This window comes from Sorghum bicolor, chromosome 9, assembly GCF_000003195.3.
Source record: "Sorghum bicolor cultivar BTx623 chromosome 9, Sorghum_bicolor_NCBIv3, whole genome shotgun sequence".
In the NCBI taxonomy this organism is placed as follows: domain Eukaryota; kingdom Viridiplantae; phylum Streptophyta; class Magnoliopsida; order Poales; family Poaceae; genus Sorghum; species Sorghum bicolor.
The window spans coordinates 450,969-472,094 of record NC_012878.2 but is presented as its reverse complement, the minus strand read 5'-3'; the positions used below and the strand labels follow the sequence as shown (position 1 = coordinate 472,094).

Sequence of the window (21,126 nt, the reverse complement as noted above, 5' to 3'; positions counted from 1 at the left end):
AAAATATAAGAGTCATTTGTTCATTGGGTGGCGCTACAATTAAAAGGTTTCATATCTATTTTTAGTCTTCTCCAACAATAAGACCTAAAAGACAACACTCTCTGCAAATGGGTCTTGAGGAGAGAGGATACTCAAATTTGGGTTACGTAACTCCTGATACCCAAAAAGGTTGTCTCCAATAGGAGACCTATTGGGAATTCAAACCCAAAATGGGTCTCCAACATAATACATATATATAACCTCCAACACAGTATCCATACAGAAAACCTATTTTGAGTATCAGGAGAGGGATAACCCAAATTTGAGTATCCTCTCTCCTCTAGATCCATTTGCAGAAAATGTTATCTTTTAGGTCTTGTTGTTGGAGAAGACTAGAAATAAGTATGGAATCTTTTACCTGTAGCACTATCCAAGGGACAAATGAGTCGTGTATTTTGGATGACGATTGTTGGAGATAGTCTAAACACTTCCTTGTACACCTCTGTTGTTTTTTTAAAAAAAAATTAAAAAGCAGTAAAATTAAGGTAAGAGAACATGAGGTCACCTGTTCTGAGAATGGTGACATGGACACATGGTAAGCATTTAAATGGTACACAATTTACAGTAAGATTCTCTTAATAATAAATGTTGGAGCATGCATTTTTGGTAAGAATGCTAAGGCCTTGTTTAGGCCCTGTTTAGTTCCCTACCAAAAAAAATTTCATCCATCACATCGAATCTTTAGACACATGCATGAAACATTAAATGTAAATAAAAAATAAACTAATTATACAGTTTGGTTGAGAATCGCGAGACGAATCTTTTAAGCCTAGTTAGTCCATGATTAGCCTTAAGTGCTACAGTAACCCACATGTGCTAATGACATATTAATTATGCTTAATAGTTTTGTCTTGCAGTTTCCAGACGAGCTATGTAATTTGTTTTTTTATTAGTCTCTAAAAATCCCTCCCGACATTCTTCCGACACATCCGATGTGACACCCAAAAATTTTTCATCTCCAATCTAAACAGGGTCGTTCGCAAAAATTTTCAAGATTCCTTGTCACATCGAATCTTTGGTCGCATACATGGAATATTAAATATAGATGAAAATAAAAACTAATTGCACAGTTTGTGTGTAAATTGCGAAACGAATCTTTTAAGCCTAGTTACTCCGTGATTGGACAATGTTTGTCAAATAAAAACGAAATTACTACAATAGCCAAAAACCAAATTTTTTACAAACTAAACAAGGCCTAAACAAGAACATTGGAAGGACAGGAATGGAAAGTGTACACCGTGGTTGTTTGTTAGCTGTGGTGTCAATTTTTTAAGGGATGGATGGATTTCCCTTTCTTCGGCTTCTAAGCATTATTCAATGCGGTTGGACCGTTAGGCTTACACTCCACGGCAAGCCTTGCTGAGCTGAGCCGAACTGACCCGGCCGGCCAGATCTTTGCCCTTGCACAACGTGTTGAGCATCCACTTTATACACCTCAGGGCAGTCCCAATAGAAATTATGGGTGTGTTTGGATTCTGGCCCAAGTTGGCCTGGCTAGCCCAATCTGGCCTGGCCAATATTGGCCTGTGCAAATGTAGCCATGGCCACTTGTTTGGTTTATGTGCTAAATGAGTCAGGCCCAACTAAGTTTTTGTTTGGTTTCGTGTCCAGACTCGCTGCCAGCCCATTTGTAGCCAATTCGCCGTTGTTTGGTTTCATGGCCACACTGGGTACAGTAACCAGGCCGGCCCAGCGGTGTTGGTTACCCCCTCGGCTGTACAAAAGGCCCGGCAGCCCCCCGCACCGCACACCACTCACACCGAATCGGTCACCGCCTCCCTCATCTCCTCTTCACCGAAACGCACGCCGTCTTCTTCCTCACTCCCACTCTCGCTCGCCCTCGTCTCCTCGTTGCTGCCTCCATGAGCGACGAGTCCGCTTCTCAGCGCGTGATGGAGGTCACGCTGCAGCCGCAGGTGAAGCTCGAGCCGTGCACCGGCGGTCCTGGATGCGAGTGCTGCTCGGAGCCTTCGGGAGCTCCGGTGTCGCCGGCGTCGCCTTCGAGGAGCGCGTCCTCGACGATTCCTCCTCTGACCTCCGGCGACACCTCGGCCTTCACGGAGGACTCTCACTCCGGTTCAGATGTAAGTAGCGAACCCTAATCCCCCAGCGTAGTTCTAGGGTTTCGATTTCCCCCGATTTTTTGTCAAATCGAACGATTAGAAGGTCCAAGTGTCGATTGCCTGTACATTTCTTACATATTCATGGTTAGTTTTGGGCGTTTTGTAGATTAATAGTGCCAACTTTGTTGTTTCCCCAAATCGATTTAGGCATCGAGCTTTGGTGCGCCTCCAATCGGTCTCCCTGTCCAAGATTGGGGAGGGCTTGGTACCCTGAGTGTTGGCAAGTGCGAGCATGGGTGTTATACAGTGATGAAGCAGTGCTGGGGAGGCAAGAACACCGGAAGGCGCTTCCTGGGATGTGGACTGGAGGTTTGATTGAACTAAAACTTATGTTAATTTGTTCTGTTTGGTCAATTGTCTTTCTGCATTTCTTATTGACATTGTACTCAATTATGTAGACTTCGCAGCAGTGTGGGTACGTGGAGTGGCTTGATGATCCATGGCCGGTTCGTGTGCAGGCCGCATTCAAGAAGCTATGGCGTGAAGTGAAGGCAACTAGAGATGTTCAAGTTGCTGCCCACGATGCTCTCATTGAAGCATACAAGAATGTTGAGAAGCAGGTCAAGGAGAAGGATAAGCTGAAAGAAGAAACTGAGCGCACCAAGAGGTTGGCTGAGCAGTTGTGCTCCCGCTATGAGCGCAGGGTGGCATTCGCAACCGCTGACAAGAGCTGGAGCATGTTCCTGGTGTACAGCCTCATCGGACTCGTCATCTTCCTGGTGGCGGTGCTTTTGGTGAAGCTCTAATGCAATACGAGGTACAAGGATGTCGACAAGTGGTGGTGCATCTTGTTGGGACATCCTGCTGATATTTTGGGTGTAGATGGTAGTAGTTCTAGTTTGAGATGATGATCTTGGTTCACTTGTCCTGATGGTAGAAGAACTTAGCTCCTGGTTAGGACTGATGGTAGTAGCATGCAAGTTAGTTCTGATGAACTGGTGCTCAGAAGAATGCCAAAGTTTGGCAATTTTGGTTGTGCCCAAATCTTTGGTGCACTTTTTATGTAAATTAAGACTTCTGTGGATCTTACTGCTATGGTTGATGTATGGTTTGTGTGCTATTTGTCCACTGTTTTGCTTGTGTTTGCTACCTGATGCCAGTTTTTGGATGATGATTAAATAAAGGTCTCAGATTACATACCATTGTACAGTACATGCAAGTTTTTGGATTAAACTAAATAAGGTTCAAATTACATTAGTCATCAGTACTTGAAGATGACAATAAGTTGTACAAAAACAATTACAACCAAAGCTGCAATGATGAAGTCTTTCTTGGAGATGGTTGTTTCAAGCCTGTTGCCGATGATAGGGCCATTCTTCACCTCCTCCTTTGCTTTGACCACTTCTGCAACTCCTGCACCAACACTATTTGCCCGTTTTTTGTACTTCTGGTAATTCTCAAAGGCTTCAACAGCTTGATCATAAGTTGGATAGCCTTGGTACAAATTGCCTTTGTATGTGGATATCTCTCTGTTCACTCAGGCCATGTTTTGTACACACCAGGGTTGAACCCCTCGAAGACAGCATAGGCCTGGTTCTTCATCTACACAATTTTAAAACCAAATAAGCAGTGGACCAACACTGTAGTACTGAATAATCATGCCATCTGATGAAATCAAATCACATCAAAGAAGAGCACACAATGAAAGCAAGTCACAACAATTGAAGAACAGAGAATGTTACAGCTTTTTTTCAATGACAACATCGAATGGATCCTGTAGATATGATAAGAAACTAACACCTAGTTGGCATCTATCATAACTACCCTCAGAAAAATGATAAGTCAACCCTTATCTTATTTATCTTACATCTAACCTAAAGTTACATCCCATGTCGGGATAGTCAAAATAGGAATGGATCCCATTTCTGTGTTGTCAAATAGGTCAGCCACCCCTTGTCCTCTGTCTGATCTTCACTGGGTGCCACTCTTGGCCATCACCTCGGCCAAATGTTGAGCCAGCCAGAGTGCCTTGTCATCAATCCTCATCTGAATGAACACCAGAGCTGATGCTTTGTCCTTCATGAGATAGTTCAGGCACACCATCAAATCTGCCCTTGCAAATCCTGGAACATCCATCACTGCTTCATAAATCCTAGTGGCAGCCTCATTATTGTTTCCCTTAGTTAGAGTAGCCCCAAGACCCCTGACAGATTCAGCCAGTCCACTCAAGGGGGTTGCATCATCTTCATTGAAGGCCCTCTTCCTCTTGCCTGAGTTGCTACACTCACTCACAACAAACTTGCCCCTGTCAGTCCTCTGGATTAGGAATCATGTCATCATGCCCAAAGGTGATGATCCAGTTGTGCAGGATACAACAAGCAAGTACAAGCTTCACTTGAGTCTTGTAAGGATGATGAGGCTTGTTGTCCAAGATCCTGAACCTACCCTTCAAAGAACCAAACCCTCTCTCAACAGTGACCCTAAGGGAAGAATGCCTAAGGTTGAAGAGCTCTCTAGGATTCTCTGGCCTTCGAACACCATACTCCCTAAGGTGATACCTGACTCCTCGATATGGTGGTAGGAAACCAGGTCTCACTGCATACCCAGCATCCACAAGACAGAATTTTCCTAAAAAGGAAGGATACGGACACTGATTAGAACTATGGATGATAACCTAATCTAGATAGAATGGAACATATGCAAACAAGCTGATACCTTGCGGGATCCTAAGTCCATCCTCTCTTGCCAAAGCATCAGCAAGGATACGAGCATCATGAGCAGAACCTTCCCAGCCAGCCAATACATAGGTGAATCTAAGATCCCAGTTGACACATGCAAGTACATTCTGTGTGGTAGTGTGCTTCCTCCCCATGAAAGCTGCCCTCTCACTTGATGGAACTCTTGCTAGCACATGTGTTCCATCAATGGCAGCGATGCAATCCTAAACAAACAACAGATTAGGCACAACAACGACCTAATTGGCTACAATGAACCTAATGCCAATGAACAACTACCTTGAAGAATGGGTTCCATCTCCTGCTCCTTGCAATTTTGGGATGAACACCAACTGAGGGGGCTCTAATCATCTCATTCCTTAACTCACCAACTGCAAACATGACCTCATGAAAGTACCTGCTGATGGTTTCAAGGGATCTCCTAAATATTGGTGGAAGTACCCTGAATCTCTAGTTGTGGCCGACAATCAGCAGAAACATTGCCACTTGCTCTTCAATGGCAGTGTGCCAACTGTCCCTAAGGAGAGCCCTGTCCCGAAACAAGCGACAGAGCTGGAAGAAGGGTTCCCTGCTCATCCTAAGGACCTCCAGACAGCGGCGATCAGAGCTACGATAGATGAACCTGAGGTTGGCAGCTCTCTCTCTGTCTCTATGGGTCAGTGGACCGAAACTAATCCCCTCCCTAGACCTGGCAAGCCGCCTGAACCTGAGAAATACCCACGCACAGATCACAGCCACCACGGCAGCGCCCCTACGAGCAACCTGACAACACCTGACCACTGGATCCATTACGCTATACAAACAATGCAAGACAATTAGCACATACAAGGGCAAATCAGAGTGGATCAGCTACGTCACAAACATGTGCGCCACCCAGATCCACGAGAAAAGGGATGAACTTTAGCCACATCAGTGAACAAACGAGGGTTTGGGAGACCAAATCAGTGAACACAACAGCAGTATGACTACAACCCTAACCAATTTTAGAGGAACGGCTGCGACACCAAATAGTGCGCCACCCAGAACCATTACCATCATCGACCATTACCCTAGACTCAGCACTAAAACCGAATAAAACTGTGATGAATCGAGGTTACAACACCATGAACCGAGGCCAACATATGAGGAGGAAGGATTCGAGGCATGCTCACTAGCCTGCTTGCTTTACCAGATCCGCCGACGGTGGTAGTCGTCGCCGCTGGACACCGGGAGGAAGGGGAACGGGAGGAAGGGGAACAGGAGAGAGCGCTCAGGAGCGGCGGCGCGGTAGGGGGGAAGTGAACAGTAGCTAGGAACCCTAGCCGGACGGTGACGGGTGACTTATATACGGTGGCCACCGAGGGCCATCCAAGCCCACGCCCGCGAGCTCCGCTCGGCTGGCTCAGGCCTGGCCTCGAATGAACGAGCGTCTCGGTCGTTCAAGGCTAAACGGGCCTGGAGCGTACGGCTGGCTTCATTGGGCCAAGGTAGGACCACATGCAAGATTACCAAACAAGCACTATCGCGCCCTGGGCCGGCCTGGCTAGCGTTGGCCAAGGTTCCAAACACGCCCTATGAGACCAGCCTCGCCCGCTCGCGCCGGGCCGCGCCTGCCGTCCACCATTACCGTGCCGTCACCTCTCTCTCTCTCTCTCTCTCTCTCTCGTCACCTGCTGTTCTTGTTCTGCGCCTTGTTTACTTCACCCTAAAAACCAAAATTTTTTCAAGATTCTCCGTCACATGAAATCTTGCGGCACATACATGAGACACTAAATATAGATGAAAATAAAAACTAATTACACAGTTTATCTGTAAATCACGAGATGAATCTTTTAAACCTAATTATTTCATAATTAAACAATGCTTGTCACAAACAAACGAAAGTGCTACAGTTTCCCAAAAAGTTTCAGAACTAAACAAGGCCCTCATGTTTTGTTTCCTGAATACGTACCGAGGAAGAAGAGAATAAAGAGTCGTCAGAGGAGAAAGATAGAGTTAGGAGAGAGAGAATAAAATACAATATTATTTATTACGTAAAGACATCAACACTAGGTGAGATAGTTTTTAGATGTGATTTTTTTGTTGACGTGGCTGTTATGGAAAACATGGGTAGTTTTTAACATTGGAACTGTCTTCACACACTTCCTACGTTCTCTGCAAGTAATTAATAGTAAACAGACTAGGAAATGATGCAAGCCAACTTAACCGTTGTGTATTCTCTAGAAACATGCAGTTAATTTGTGTCTTGTGGTTAAAACGAAGTAACACAGGGCATAATATATATAATTAATAATGTTATTATGGCTATGTTGCAGTAATTATCTTATCACATGTTTGTTGGGTGTTGTCCGGGAAAAAAAGGTGGTGAATTATTTACCGAGAATGCTTCTTTCATGCTGTGTTTGCACGTAACGCACAATATGGACGTGGGCCGGGCTCATCGGTGGCTCATACTCCCGAAGTCACGGCGCCGAGGTCCTGCACCTACTATGAAAACGCATCCAATACGAACAGGGCCGTCTCTATTATTTTTAGGGCCCTTGTGTAAGCAAAAGGGTAAGGGCCCATCAAATATTTTTTTATATGTCAAATATATAAAATATATAGTACAACTAAAAAGAATTTGCACCATATATTTTAGTTTATAAAAGGTAATTATAGTACAACAAATAAATAAATAGGATAGAGTTAGAAATTTAGAACCCTATCACGGAATACTAATAACAAAATTGATGCAGTCTCGATCAACCATGCTCTTACTCTTCCTGCTCCAGTGTCTAGTACTGACATCGTGTGCGGACGTGTGGTGTTACCGTGTCATGGAGCCACATTGTTGCATTGGACGATTGAGCAATAGGACGAGAAGACGATAAAGAGGAAGATTGATTTGCTCAACTAATCGATCAAGCGAGACTATGAAGCAACACTAGCAATAGGTGGATGTGGATGACGTGCTGATTAATGAGTTTCTTTTTTAAATTAATTGACGAATTTCTATAGTGTCTGTATAAGCCTCCAAAAAATTAGATGGCCCCTTAGCGGCGTGGGCCCCCGGCCGTCGCACCGGCTGCCCACCCCCTAGAGACGGCACTGGATACGAATGGATATTACCGATATCATATTTGTTTTCATATTTTTGATCGGATTTGGATTCAAATACGAATAATGTCAATCATGTCGGATAAGATACCTTTGAATGTCGACATTATAAATATATGATTCACGTATTCGGATACGGATACGGTATCGCATGGTGAATATTCAGACTCGAATACGGATAGATCTAAATCCCTCTAAATGAATTCGGTCTCAAATACGGTCGGAAAACATCCGTACTGTTTTCATCCCTACTTGCACGTGCATATGTAGATGCATGTATGGCCAACACGTATATATCTACACATACATCTGCCTAAGCCTGTTTGCCTCTTGCAGTAACACTTGCATGTTCTTTACCTCTTTTTGCACAGATCATTGTACATATACACATGCTAGTAGTGCATGCATAGTATATGCTTCGCCGCCACCGCCGTAATTTGACCGGCAACTATACACACATGCAGTGGGTGGCTGTGTTGTGCTCGTCTTCTGGGCTTTAACGTCCGTCCGTGTATATCTGACAGCCGCGTCATCTAGTTGCTGTTAGCCAACCTTAGCACCGGTCGATGTAGATATCGAATATAAAAATTGAAAAAAATAATACTAGATTAATTTCTTATCCATGAAAGGCTGCGTCAGTTTGTGGGCTGCTCGCGACGCACCAGGCGAAGGTCCATCGCTGAGGGACTCGGCTTCGGGAACAGCTTTGCGAGTGCTGAGCAGCCTGGTAGCGCGTGGAGGCAAAAAAAAAAAAAAAAAAAGTGCTCCTCTCTCCAGGGTCCTAGGTCTCCTTTAACTAAGATTGGATTCTAAAAAATTTGGTTCAAGTTTAGCAGATCTACTACTCATTTGAAGTTCCAAAAAAAAACAATTTTTTAAATTTATAATTTTTTTGATATACTAAGATTTTTGAAATATATATATATATATATATATATATATATATATATATATAGACACACACACACACACTATAGCTATACATATTTTATAGTTGGCTACAAAATAACTTATTTTGTAGCCACTTTGAGTTACTATAATTACTATATTAATTTACAAGATTATAGTAACTCTTTACTAAGTGGTTTATTATAACATTACGGTAAATATCCCCATGTGTTATAGTAACCCAACTATCGTAAATATGTATACATATTATCGTAAATTAGTATATAAAATTATCGTAAATGGAGGTGCCTACAGAATAACATATTTTGTAGCTAGCTACATAGCATACTATATATATATATATTAAAAAAACTTCAAGGAGGTGGTTTACCCGATTATAGTGTTCATGGGAAAAAAATAGACTTTCACAAAAATTGAGGGAGGTAATATAAATTTTTTTCGTATTCTTTAGTTGTAATAAGGAGATTTTTTTTGAGGGAATTTAGTTGTAAGGATAGGCTTACAAAAGCATCTCACCACCACCAATTGACGATATATGTATTGACCCATTTGCCCAATCTAGCGCAGCCCATTTCCTAGTGATAGGCTGCATCGGTCCATGGGCTCATCGGATCGGAGAAAATAGTCCACCAACAGCCCACAGGGTCCCCCACCCCACGCTTGACCGTCCAGACTCCACCCCACCCGCCGCCTCCATTCTGCTCCGACCTGGTTCTAGAAGCTCCGCCGTTCTCCGGCGCGCCTCAGGTCAGCAGCCAGCAGCCTGCAGATCTGCCTCATCTCAGAGTCCGTCCCTTTTCTCCTCTAGCTCTTTGTTATCTTCTGTCAAGGTATCGTATCGCAAGGAAATACTACAGGAGAAGGAACGTGCTTGGTTGCTGCTGCTGCTGCTGTCATTTGATTTGATTTTTTTTTTTTTGAAGTCGACGACTTCTGAATCCACCGGGCACCGGTGATGGGCCTCTCGCGTCGGTTTCTGAATCTGATCGTGGACAATCGCATCCCGGGAGCCAAATCCCTGCACTGCATTGACCTGAGGCGACACAAGTTGTTCAACACAACAATACCTGTACTGCAACTGAAAGGAAAAAACAGGTCTGAATCAGAATTGCTGCCGCAAGACGCCACGCCTTGGGCTGACGATCACAAGAACAAGATAGCTGGGACGACGAGCCCAGTTCCGTCCCAAAGCATCAACCTCCGAGCCATGGGCTTTTCAATGGAAACATGCGTCCTGAAGCCTAGGGAAACACCTGAGTCTGAGTCTTGTGCATCTGATGCCAACGATCGCAAGAACTATAACCAGGCAGCAGCTTCAGTTATTACAAGAAAGATCCGGACGATTCAACTTCCCCAACCAATCATGAAGTTCCGATGCTCAATGGATGAATGCGATTGGTATCTCGACTGTCTGCCGCTTGCAGGACATAAGGTGCTGTGTATCGACCCGTCTGCCCGTACTGTCCTCTTTGATGTGGGCATGTTCCAGCTGGAGACCATTCCCTGCTTCAACGTGCCCAAGCGCTCGCTGTTGCCCTGCTGGATCCCCCTCCCATCCACATCCAGTGCTGATGCCGCCGCCGACGGCAATGGCAGCTTCTACATCTTTGAGAGTTCTCCCTATCAGGAGGAGCTGAATGGCGCCAGACAGCAGCTGAGCAATCAGTTTGTGGCTTTTGTCTACCACAGGGAGTCCAAGTCCTGGCAGAGGCAGCTCCTCCCACCGCCGCCATTCGTCGATGACCCTAAGCACTACGAGCACTACAGACACCCTGACATCACCTCCTATGCAGTGGTTGAACGAGGTGGCTCCCATGTCATCTTCCTATCAGTGGATGGCGCCGGCGGTCCTGCCACCTACTGCTTGGACACAGTGACACACACTTGGAGCTATGTTGGTGACTGGGTGCTACCCTTCAAAGGCAAGGTCGAATATGTGCCGGAGCTGAAGCTGTGGTTTGGCATTTGCACCGAGGGCCGGCAACTGGGCGCTGCTGACCTGTCCACCATGGACTCCCAGCCTCAGATAGTAGGCACTTGGAAGGAACTCGATGCACCTGGACACTGGAGGTGGAGGGAGGCGAAGCCTCCTCAGCTTGTCAACCTAGGCTCTGGCAGGTTCTGCATCACAAGGTTCTTCCGTGCTCTATTGAATTCCAGGTCCTCTGTGAATCCGATGGCCTTCTGTGTTTCTGGATATGATGCAGTCGAAGATTTCACCGTATTGACTGGTATCGATGTGGTGCCATGTGTCCATGACGCCCATGGGACTTCCAGTGACACCTTTAGCGGTGGCAACGTCAGCAAGGGGAAAGTGGAGCTCCAAATGATCAAGCACAATTCAAGACGCCACATGTCTGATGGCAGTGATGGTAACATTGAGGTAGTGTTCTGAATAAGTTTGGTTCGTTGGTTGCAGACCCCTTGTGTGTTATCTTATCCATCACTACTATCATGCGTCTGAATAATTTCAGGGCTTAGTCGCTTAGATTTCCTGTAAAAAACAACTTGGTATCTCTTCGGAGCTGGAGAGCTTACTTTACGTTGTCACGAAAGTCTAGCTGTTTTTTTTTTGTTTAGTGCTATATGTATGGTGATATTGTCTTTTGCAATTGTACAACCTGACCGAGTTATCTTAGTTTTGGCTCGACCATTTATGTGGTGACACTGAAGACATGTATCTTACAATATTTTTTGGGGATTTTAATGGCCATGACAGTATTAAGAGTGGAGTAATCCATTTTATACTATGTTTAGTGACAATGACATCTCTTGCAATATAATGGGTACAAACCGCCAATTTAAGTAGTTTTCACCTTGGGCTGTGTTAATTTTCCAATATACTGTATAGATCTGCTTTTGACCCCATGCACCAAATAATATAATGAGCAAGGACAGGTAACCAAATAAGCTGTTCAAAGCTGGGGATTGAACTGGTACCACACGTTAAGAGTGTTCCTGCAAAAAAATTGCATTGAAGTAACTAATCAGAGTCCGAAGGTTCATTTGTGCAACTCCAAAAAGAATCGGCATCGGCATCTTCAGTGAACTGAGAAACGGCAGCTTGCTGCGGCTACCATGCCAGACAGGGTCCACACCAAAAGGGTGGGCATCTCTTTCGTCTTACCTTAATTAGTCCTTCAGTAGTAGCATCACTACACGAAGGATCATGGCATGCATAGGCAGATTTGTTGAAAAGCCCAAATGGAACAGAGAAAAATTCATTGTATATTAATCCTGTGTGGATTGAAAAAACTGCCATCATCATAATTACATGTTGAGGATAGAGTACATGAACTTGACTCAGGAACTGCTTGGACCAACGCATGGTGACCGCGCTCACCACCAGCACAGATCGTGCATAGACCAGGACAGTTGCTGAAGATAGTAACCTCCATTTTGTTGTACTACATATACATTCACCGTGCTGTGTACCTGGAGGGAGAGTTCTGGAATCTGGTGCAAGGTGACATGGATATCGCCCAGTACACTGGGCGCCTCAAGACACTGGCCGATGCTCTTCGTGATGTCGGACAGCCCGTCGGCGAGACAAGGCAGGTCCTAAACATGCTACGCGGCATCAGCTCCAAGCACCCTCGCCGGAGGCTCACCTGCTGAACGCTCTAACCATCGAGCTCTGGCATCAACGCTTGGGGCATCCAGGACGTCATACTCTCCAGCAGTCCCTCCCCAGCCTCAACTTCACCTCCAACGACAAGCATTCCCCCACATGTGAAGCCTGTCAGCTTGGCAAGCGTGTTCGGCTGCCATTCTCTTCTTCAAATTTAGTTAGCTATGTTCCATTCCAAATTGTTCACGCTGATGTATGGACATCTCCAGTTGTTAGTCTTTCTAGCTTTAAATATTATCTTGTTTTAATCGATGATTATACACATTATATTTGGACATTTCCTTTGCGTGCAAAGTCTGAAGTTTTTCAGTGTGTTTACTGAATTTTCATGCATATGTCTCAACTCAGTTCCAACTTCCCATCATTGTTTTGAAAACTGATAATGGCCGTGAATTTGATAACCAAGCACTCCGTGATCATCTTGCTCGCCATGGCATTGCTTTTCGCCTTTCTTGTCCATACACATCATCCCAAAACGGCAAGGCCGAAAGAATCATCCGCACTATCAACGATTGCATTCGCAGTCTGCTCATCCATGCTGGAATGCCAGCTCCTTACCGGGCTGAGGCTCTAAACACAACCACCCATCTCTTGAATCGGCGTCCCTATCAAACTAGTGGCACTGCTACACCGTTTCAGCTCTTGCTTGGTACACCGCCATCCTACAGCGAACTGCGTGTCTTTGGATGCTTATGTTATCCCAACCAATCTGCTACAGTGCCGCATAAGCTAAGCCCAAGATCTATGCCCTGCGTGTTTCTCGGCTATCCGGCCGACCATCGCGGTTATAGATGCCTGGATCTCTAGAGCTGCCGTGTCGTCACGTCCGGGCATGTCATTTTTGACGAATCCCAATTCCCCTTCCGCTTTGCTCATTTTGTAGCTCAGCCGACAATAGCCGGACCGGCTATAGCGACTGACGAAACTGTCATTCTTCAAGCTCCCATTCAGTCGCCTGATTCCAGTTCTCTGGTCCCAGCTCCTCCAACAGGAATCACCCAACTTCTTCCTCTCCTTCATCCCCTTCTCTTTTAGCACCACAGCAGCCTTCTCCCATTACTACTACACAACCTTCTCCCATTACTACTGCACCCGAGCCTGCTCTAGCCACACCTCCACCTATAGCGCCCACGGCTCTGCCCCCGGCACACCCGATGGTCACACGGGCCAAAGCCGGCATCTACCGTCCCAACCCCAAATATGCTCTTGCGGGCACTGCAGCGTCTTCCCCACCGGCATCATCGACGCACTTAAGGACCCGAACTGGCACCAGACCATGGCTCTCGAGTTCAAGGCTCTTCAGCGTAATCGCACATGCATGGCTCCTTGTCGACCGCCCGCATGGTGCTCACATTGTCTCTGGCAAATGGGTGTTTCCTCACAAGCTTAACCCCGACGGCACCCTGGAACGCTACAAAGCACGCTGGGTGGTCCGCGGTTTCACCCAACGCGCTGGTGTCGATTTTGGGGAATCATGAGCTCATGAGGAATTAAAAGAGAAGGAAAAAATTGGTTTCTTGAAACCTAGCCACGAAATCGACCCAATCTATGAGCTCATGAGGAATTAGTTGATTTCCTTCGGTGAAAGGCTTAACTCACGTCATAGCTCAAGCCAACGCAAAAAGAACAAATCAATCGGTCTCAAAACAGTGAATCAAGGCTAGAACAAGAAGGGGGAAAACAAGAATACGAAGAACACAAACGTGATTCACACAATCAACTCACAAATTGAATCCCGGAGGATACAAGGAGGTTAAGGCCTCCATTCCCGTAGCAAATCTCAATGCCTACACAAATTCTTAGATTTGTGGACCTCTCTCTCACATAGAAGACTAAGGGGAGGGGGAAAACCTAGAAAGGGTGATAGGAAATGAAAATGGAGGAGGCGAGGAAGATGAGGGGCTCCCTCTCCTTATTTATCAGGCATATTATATATTTCCTATTTGTGATATTTTTGAGCAAACTAGCTAGCCATAGGAGCATTCTAGTCCAAGTCGATATAAGCTAGATCTGATGGCCACCACGCCCTTCATGAGGTAGCTTAGCCTCGACGCCAACTCCTCGATGCCGCCACGTGTCGTCCGTTCCTCGAAACCTTCGCCCGGGTTTTGAGGCCCAACCGTGCGAAACTCGCCGCGAGTAGCATACTCCATACGCTTTCTCGCCACTCGACACGTGTGAAAGGTCCTTGTTTGGTTTTGGTAATTGAGTGACAACTTAGTTGGACTAATAGTGTTTATGTGAGATACATAGGAGATTAGTCCACAGGTGAATATGTGATGATGAAGGAGCTCATTGCATATGAGACATAACATGAAGTCGTGTGACCAAGGTGAAGAAGATCAAGATGAGGCTTGACTTGATGGACCAGTTGCAAGTGTGAAGGGCAAGTCAGAGGCTTTGAAGTGAGGGACAACGTGTGATGGTGAAGCTTGAGCAAGACTTGGCACCGATAGACCGAAGCAACGGTGAAAAGCAAGTAAGGTCAAGATCGATGAACCAATATGGTCACATGATGATATGAAACATATCATATCATTTGGTGATTGGTTGGTGCATGTTGAAACATATCATATCATTTGGTGATTGGTTGGTGCATGTGTTGCATCAACATTGGAGGAGATGGAATGGAAAGCGCAAGGCAAAGGTGTAACCTAGGGCATTTCCATTTCACCGGTCATAGGTGTGTAGGTAAGTTTATGACCGGATTTAGGATAGATGGCCGTACATCAAGAGGGGCAAACTTGTTTGTATATTGGTCATCTAGTGCCACTTGAGCAATCTAACTTTGCATACGTGTTAGGATCGAGTGGCGTGGCCAGTTGAGAGGCTAACTCCTTTGGAAAAATGTTTATGAAAAGCTAACACACATGCACATTATGGTGTACACTTGGTGGTGTTAGCACATTTACAAAAGAGGTGGAGTTCCTAGGGTAGAGATGTGGTGTTAGCATATTTACAAAGGAGGAGGTGAGTGTCGGACACGGGCCGAACATTGTTCCCGCATTCGGTGAGTACTGACATCAGCGAGCGCGCGATCGAGCACCTTTGACTATGAGCGTCGGATGCCCGGGTGCATCCAGTAAGGACGCGTCAGACGCGTTCGACGCCCCTATGTGTTTGCAGAGCTCTCTGAGTAGCGTCTGGTGCTGAGGCACCACGTCCGGTGTAGACCATTGGAGCATCTGGTACTACTGTGTCAGGTGCTCGTGCGAGTTAGCCGTAGGCAGAAACGGTCGAGTTCAAACGGCTAGTGACACGTGCTGCTTCGTCAGCATCAGACGCTAGGTTCGCGCGTCCGACGCCCTCATGTTTTGCCCAGTGAAAGGGCAACGGCTAGTTTAGCCCTTGGGGCTATAAATAGAAGTGGTAGCCGACCTTGGCTGGTGCTTGGCACCCTTGGTACTTAGTGTCTTGTAACACCCTAAAATTTGCTTCTTTTAAAATAGTTGAATTTGATTTTGGGTCAATTTTGTGGGCATTACAATATAAGAAAATAATAATTTTTGGGAAATTAAAAGTTAATATAAGCTTAGAAATATTGTTGATGCATTCATGCTGCAGTATTTATTTATGTGATGTGTGGAATTTACAAAAGAGATTTGATTCAAATCCAAATTTGAAAATGTTTGGAAAATGGATTTGGAAAACAAAAAAAAAGAAAATCCTCCATTTCCCCTCTTTCGGCCTGCAAGGCCAGCGCACCCCGTGCCTCCCCCTTTCTCTTCTTGGGCCAAGGCCCAGCCGGCCGGCCTCCTTTTCCACCCCCTCTCCCACCCATTGACAGGTCGGGCCTGCCTGTCATCCCCCTCCTCCCACAACCACTCTCTCTCTATTCGCCTGGGAGCCGAAACCGCTAGCCGCATTTCTCCCCTGCTCCCACGTTCTTCCCCGCTCCTCGCCCCCTTTTGAATCGCACCCGAGCCCGTGTCGTTGCCCTGCATCCATTTCACCCTCCCAAACCCCACTCCCTCTCTCTCCCGTGTGCTCGCGAGAGCCCAGAACCACCACCGGAGACCACCGTGACCGCCGTGTTCAATCCGACGAACCAAGCCGTCTCCACCTCCGCTTTTCACCGTGGTGAGCGCGCCTCATTCCCCTCTTCCTCTCTAGATTTCTCCCGTGTGAAAAGGTGGTCTCTAGAGCCTTCCCCACGAGCTCCGAAACCGCCGGCCATGGCGCCACCGCGAACCACCACAGAGACCGCCTCCCCTGGTTGAGTTTTACCCCAGAGCGGACTCGCCTTGACTCACTCTCTCCCCCAGTGCTCTCGGTTGGGAAAACCGTGCACCCTAGCGCTCTAGCGGGTCACGCCGGCGACCTCCACGCCGCCGACCATGGCGCGCCGCCGCCCTTCCCCAACTCAGGCCACCGGCGCCGCTCTCCCCCTCCCCCGATCAATCCTGTGCGTCCGTTTAAAATCCTACGGCCAAGAATGGCCCGTACCCCTTCATAGGTATTTTTGCTAAAGAGTCCCTGAAGTATTATGATATCGCGCGTGCAGTCCCTGCCCAGAGGATTTCCTGAATTTTCTTTATTTATATAAAATTGTTTAATCTTTGCAGTAATTACATTTCTGCCACTACACTGTTTTGCTTATAAAATCATTGTTTTAGCTCCGATTCGATCCATTCAAGTTGCGTTAGTTTCGTAATTTCATAAGCTTCGTGTTGGTACCACTGTTGTCTAGGTTCAACACTATTAGATTTCCTAGAAAATTACGAGTCGGTAGATTGCTTTTAAGGTCCCATTTAATGCGTAGATCTCGTGTCATAACTCTGTTTTCCGTGAATTTTACGTTGACGTGATCGTAGCAACACGTAGATGATTTTGGAAAACCTTTATTGAAGTTTATTTACTGCTGGTGTATTGTTATAACTTTAGGATTTATTTTCTTGCATGTCTGTCTTGGAATACGTGTTGGTTGTGATGTGTTGATCGAGTTCAGACGGTGAGGAGTTTTTTGGGAATCCAGAGTTCTACGAGGACCAGTAGGAGTTCGTGAACCAAGGCAAGTATAATATGGGTTCTCCTTGTTAACCTATATATTTAATTAATTACGCATTTGCATATGTCTAATTTTGATAGCCCTAAGGACATCCTAGCTACTTGGTTTTATATTGATGACACCTACGGGTAGAATGTATGTGGGTAGATTTGCTAGTGCTCTAACAAGTTAGACTTCATCTAGGAATGTTTAAGTGGTCAGTTGCTATTTGACAAGTTAATTAAATACCGTGCATTTCTGGTGTTGTTACTAGGAGTAGGGTTTGTCTCTATTTTTAGTGATGACGGTAGTAAATGTCAACACTGGTCACCCGGTCTCTTGGTCCGTCAGTCTAAGCCTCACGTCAGTCCTTCACCGCTTCAGGTCCATCGACACAGCACATCTCTACTTGACCTTCTCCTCGACGTCGACCACCGCCTCCGAGCTCTACACCTGCACACCACAAGGCAAGAGATATGTCGCACGACCCAACTCACGCCAATGGTTAGTCACCAACTCAACCTAGATCTTGGATCACGTTGATAATCACTCACCACAAATCAAACCACAAGGGCACATTTCAACCTTGTGTTCGCAGATGGACAATACTTCGTCTGCCAGTGACAATGGCACTGCAGGGAAGGGTTGGTTTGGTCAACGCGCCGGCAATGTCGGACTCATCCTTTGGAGTTGAGTAGATAGGGAAAATAGATGACAAGTTCCAAAATAGAAATGTCACGTGAGTAGTAAATCGAAATCATCTTTGTAAGGATTGCCGCTTCTCAAAGCAAGTTTGGTCATATTTAAAACAATGGCTAAATCTTTCGGTGCTCGACTCCGTAGGAACAAATGAACCACTACACAATTACTGGCACAAATATGGTGCCAAGTTCCAAAGAAAATAAAGGAAAAACATAGATCTATTTTTTGTGGAATGTATGGAAGGAACAAAATACAAGAACCTTCCAACAAAAATCTCTACAACCGTTACAAGTCGCTCTTCTTTGCAACGAGGACATTCAGCAGTACCAGTTAGCAACAAGACCCATCGTCAATGCGGAGTAGCGGTTTTTCCATTTTGGTGTTGTTAACTTGGGAGTTATTTTTCTTTTCTCTGTTTGCAGTGGTACATGGCCGGTGTGCCGTAGGAGTTGGCCCTCATGCCTTAGTTGTTAAGTTGTTTTTGTTTCACATAAAGTTGCTATAACGAACTTTTTCTTTTTTCTTTTTATTCATCTAATAAAAATTTGGCAGAGTTTTTACCGCCTTTATAAAAAAAAATTAGTAAACCGAAATGCAATTGGCGAGCTTCACAACAATGGCTTCTATCCTCCATTCGAAGGATCAAAAGCCAACTTTTGACCTTTTTTTAAAGCGCAGTCAATCCCTTTATAAAAGTGTAGTATTTAGAAATCCAAAAACATATTTATTCTTTATGTATTCTGTCATGGGCGTTACATTAAGTTCTTTCTTCTGATAGGTACCTTTCAGTTTGAATAGATCAGGACCAAAGAGTACTCTAGTTATTTCAAAGGAAAGTAATTATTGTGTATTATACGTTATGTCTTCGCCTAGAGATGACCTCTGGCGTGCATTTCATCGTTTCTTATTACATACAAGGACTTGAAATTCAAAATGAAGGGGTCTTAGATCACTTAAGTCAATATATCACAATGGGATTAAAATAAATTAAAATGCACAATCGTATTGCTAAATCATCGTCCATGCTTGATGTCGTGTGAAGGTTTCCAGCGGTCAGGTGGTTGGTGGCACCATGTAGGACGAACATGCACCTCCATTGGAGCACCTCATCGACTGAAATCACCAACACATACATGATGAGTTTATACTTCAATAATTTTATCAAACATTATATCCATTTGACACAAGCATAGCGCCCGTTCGGCTTATAGAATTCAATTCAAAGGCTCCGTCGTCATGTTCAGTAATGAACTCATTTGGAAAGCACAAGTGGAGAACAAATGCAAGATCTTTGCCTAGATTTTGGTGCAAGATAAAATTCTTACGGCGCACAACCTACAAAAGAGAGGATGGCCACACCAAGCAAACTGTGTGTTGTGCGACGGTCCCCTTGAAACCGGCCTCCACCTATGCCTATGTTGCCCTTTTGCTAAGGCGGTTTGGGATCAAATCCTCTCCTAGGAAAACTTCACCGAACTACAACAGCAGCAGCCTCAGGCCAACCCCATCCATATTAGAGCATGGTGGGAAGAGGCGGCAAGGAAGGTGCCTAGTTTCGAACGCAGAAGACTCAATGGGGTAGTAATCTACACCTTTTGGAACATTTGGAAAGAGAGAAACAGGAGAATCTTCAACAACACCATAGAAACAGTGTCGCAAGTGGCCACAAGAATAAAGGAAGATATAGAGCAAAGGAAGAGAGCTTTCGCTTATGTTTAGCCGCTGTTTTGGCCCTGGGGAGTGTCCCTGTTTCTGGGGGCCTTAAACCCTCCTTTTGGAGTGCCTTTGCTTGTACATAAACTCTCTTTCCTTACCTTAATTGAAAGGCAGAGCTCCTGCCATTGCGTTCAAAAAAATAAAAAAACCTTCAACCCCACATTTGGAAGAAGTCAATTGTTACATTTAACCTACAGAATTTCTAAATAAGTTTTTTGGCGAAATAAAGTTCATTATTAAACATTCCCAGTTGTTAAGAAAACGGGACCATTAGCGTCGTGATGTGTTACCTTGTGTAGATGTCATGTCTCGTTTTGTGAGGTAAAAGTCCTGGCCAAGTTCTCAATGTTTGTTTTCTTCTCAGTACTGTTTTCTGTATCTTTCAGCTTACTTATGATATCATCAATGCTAGGCCTTTGCGTTTGGTCAGGATTGACACACTCCATCGCTATTTCAAGGCATCTCTTCACTTGGTATTCATACTTAATTGTTGTATCCTTTCTCCAGTTTTTTTGTACCTATGAGCGAGATCGATCCACAAAGTAAGTATATCATTTCCAAAGGTGTCAGCATACAAATACATATATTACTCTAAAGATTGTTTGTGTTTGTCCAGGGATCTTGATTTATAAAGGACTTATCTTACATAGTTAATAAATTCTTGGAAAGACGACATTTTATCTTTCTTCTTGTATCCTTCAGGACCAGAAATTATGTCTAGCATTACCACACCCAAGCTGAATATGTCAAACTTCTCCGTGACATCCTTGCCTGGAATGTATTCAGGAGGCATGTATCCACTGCATGACATCATAAATTTTAATTGTTAGGCCATGCATCATAAGTTTTAGACAATTGAGTTCATATAGAAGCATTATGCTACCGTGTTCCAAAAGGTCTTGGTGTGGCTTGAGTCTGGTTGTCGCTGACTAGCTTAGTAGATAAACCAAAATCAGCAAGTTTTGGCACCATATTCTTGCTCAGTAATATATTGCTAGGTTTGAGATCTAAATGCAACATAGGACTTTTCAATCCTTTGTGAAGGTATCTCAAACCCTCGCAAGTCCCCTTAATAATTTTATAGTCTGCCTTCCAGTTCCGTCCTCCTGATTCATCTGCAAAAGCAAATAAAGGGAGATGGACTAAATGTAATGCTAATCAACATTGCCAATATAATAAATAAGGTATAAATAGGATCATCATCTTACCTTGAAGGTACTTCTGTAGACTTCCCTTGTGCATATACTCAAAGACCATAGCTATATA

General features: G+C 44.9%; 2 protein-coding genes across 2 annotated transcripts; one reads left to right on the top strand and one right to left on the bottom strand.

Annotated features, from left to right (window-relative positions):
* LOC8068643 (protein ALP1-like) lies at positions 4,411 to 5,218 on the bottom strand. Its single transcript, XM_002439068.2, has 3 exons — positions 5,117 to 5,218; positions 4,818 to 5,043; positions 4,411 to 4,730 (listed from the first exon to the last, which is right to left on the bottom strand). Exons 1-3 carry the CDS (start codon positions 5,216 to 5,218, stop codon positions 4,411 to 4,413), a joined length of 648 nt encoding a protein of 215 aa, XP_002439113.2.
* LOC8068642 lies at positions 9,491 to 11,496 on the top strand. Its single transcript, XM_002440372.2, has 2 exons — positions 9,491 to 9,610; positions 9,748 to 11,496. Exon 2 carries the CDS (start codon positions 9,780 to 9,782, stop codon positions 11,217 to 11,219), a length of 1,440 nt encoding a protein of 479 aa, XP_002440417.1. The 5' UTR covers positions 9,491 to 9,610; positions 9,748 to 9,779; the 3' UTR covers positions 11,220 to 11,496.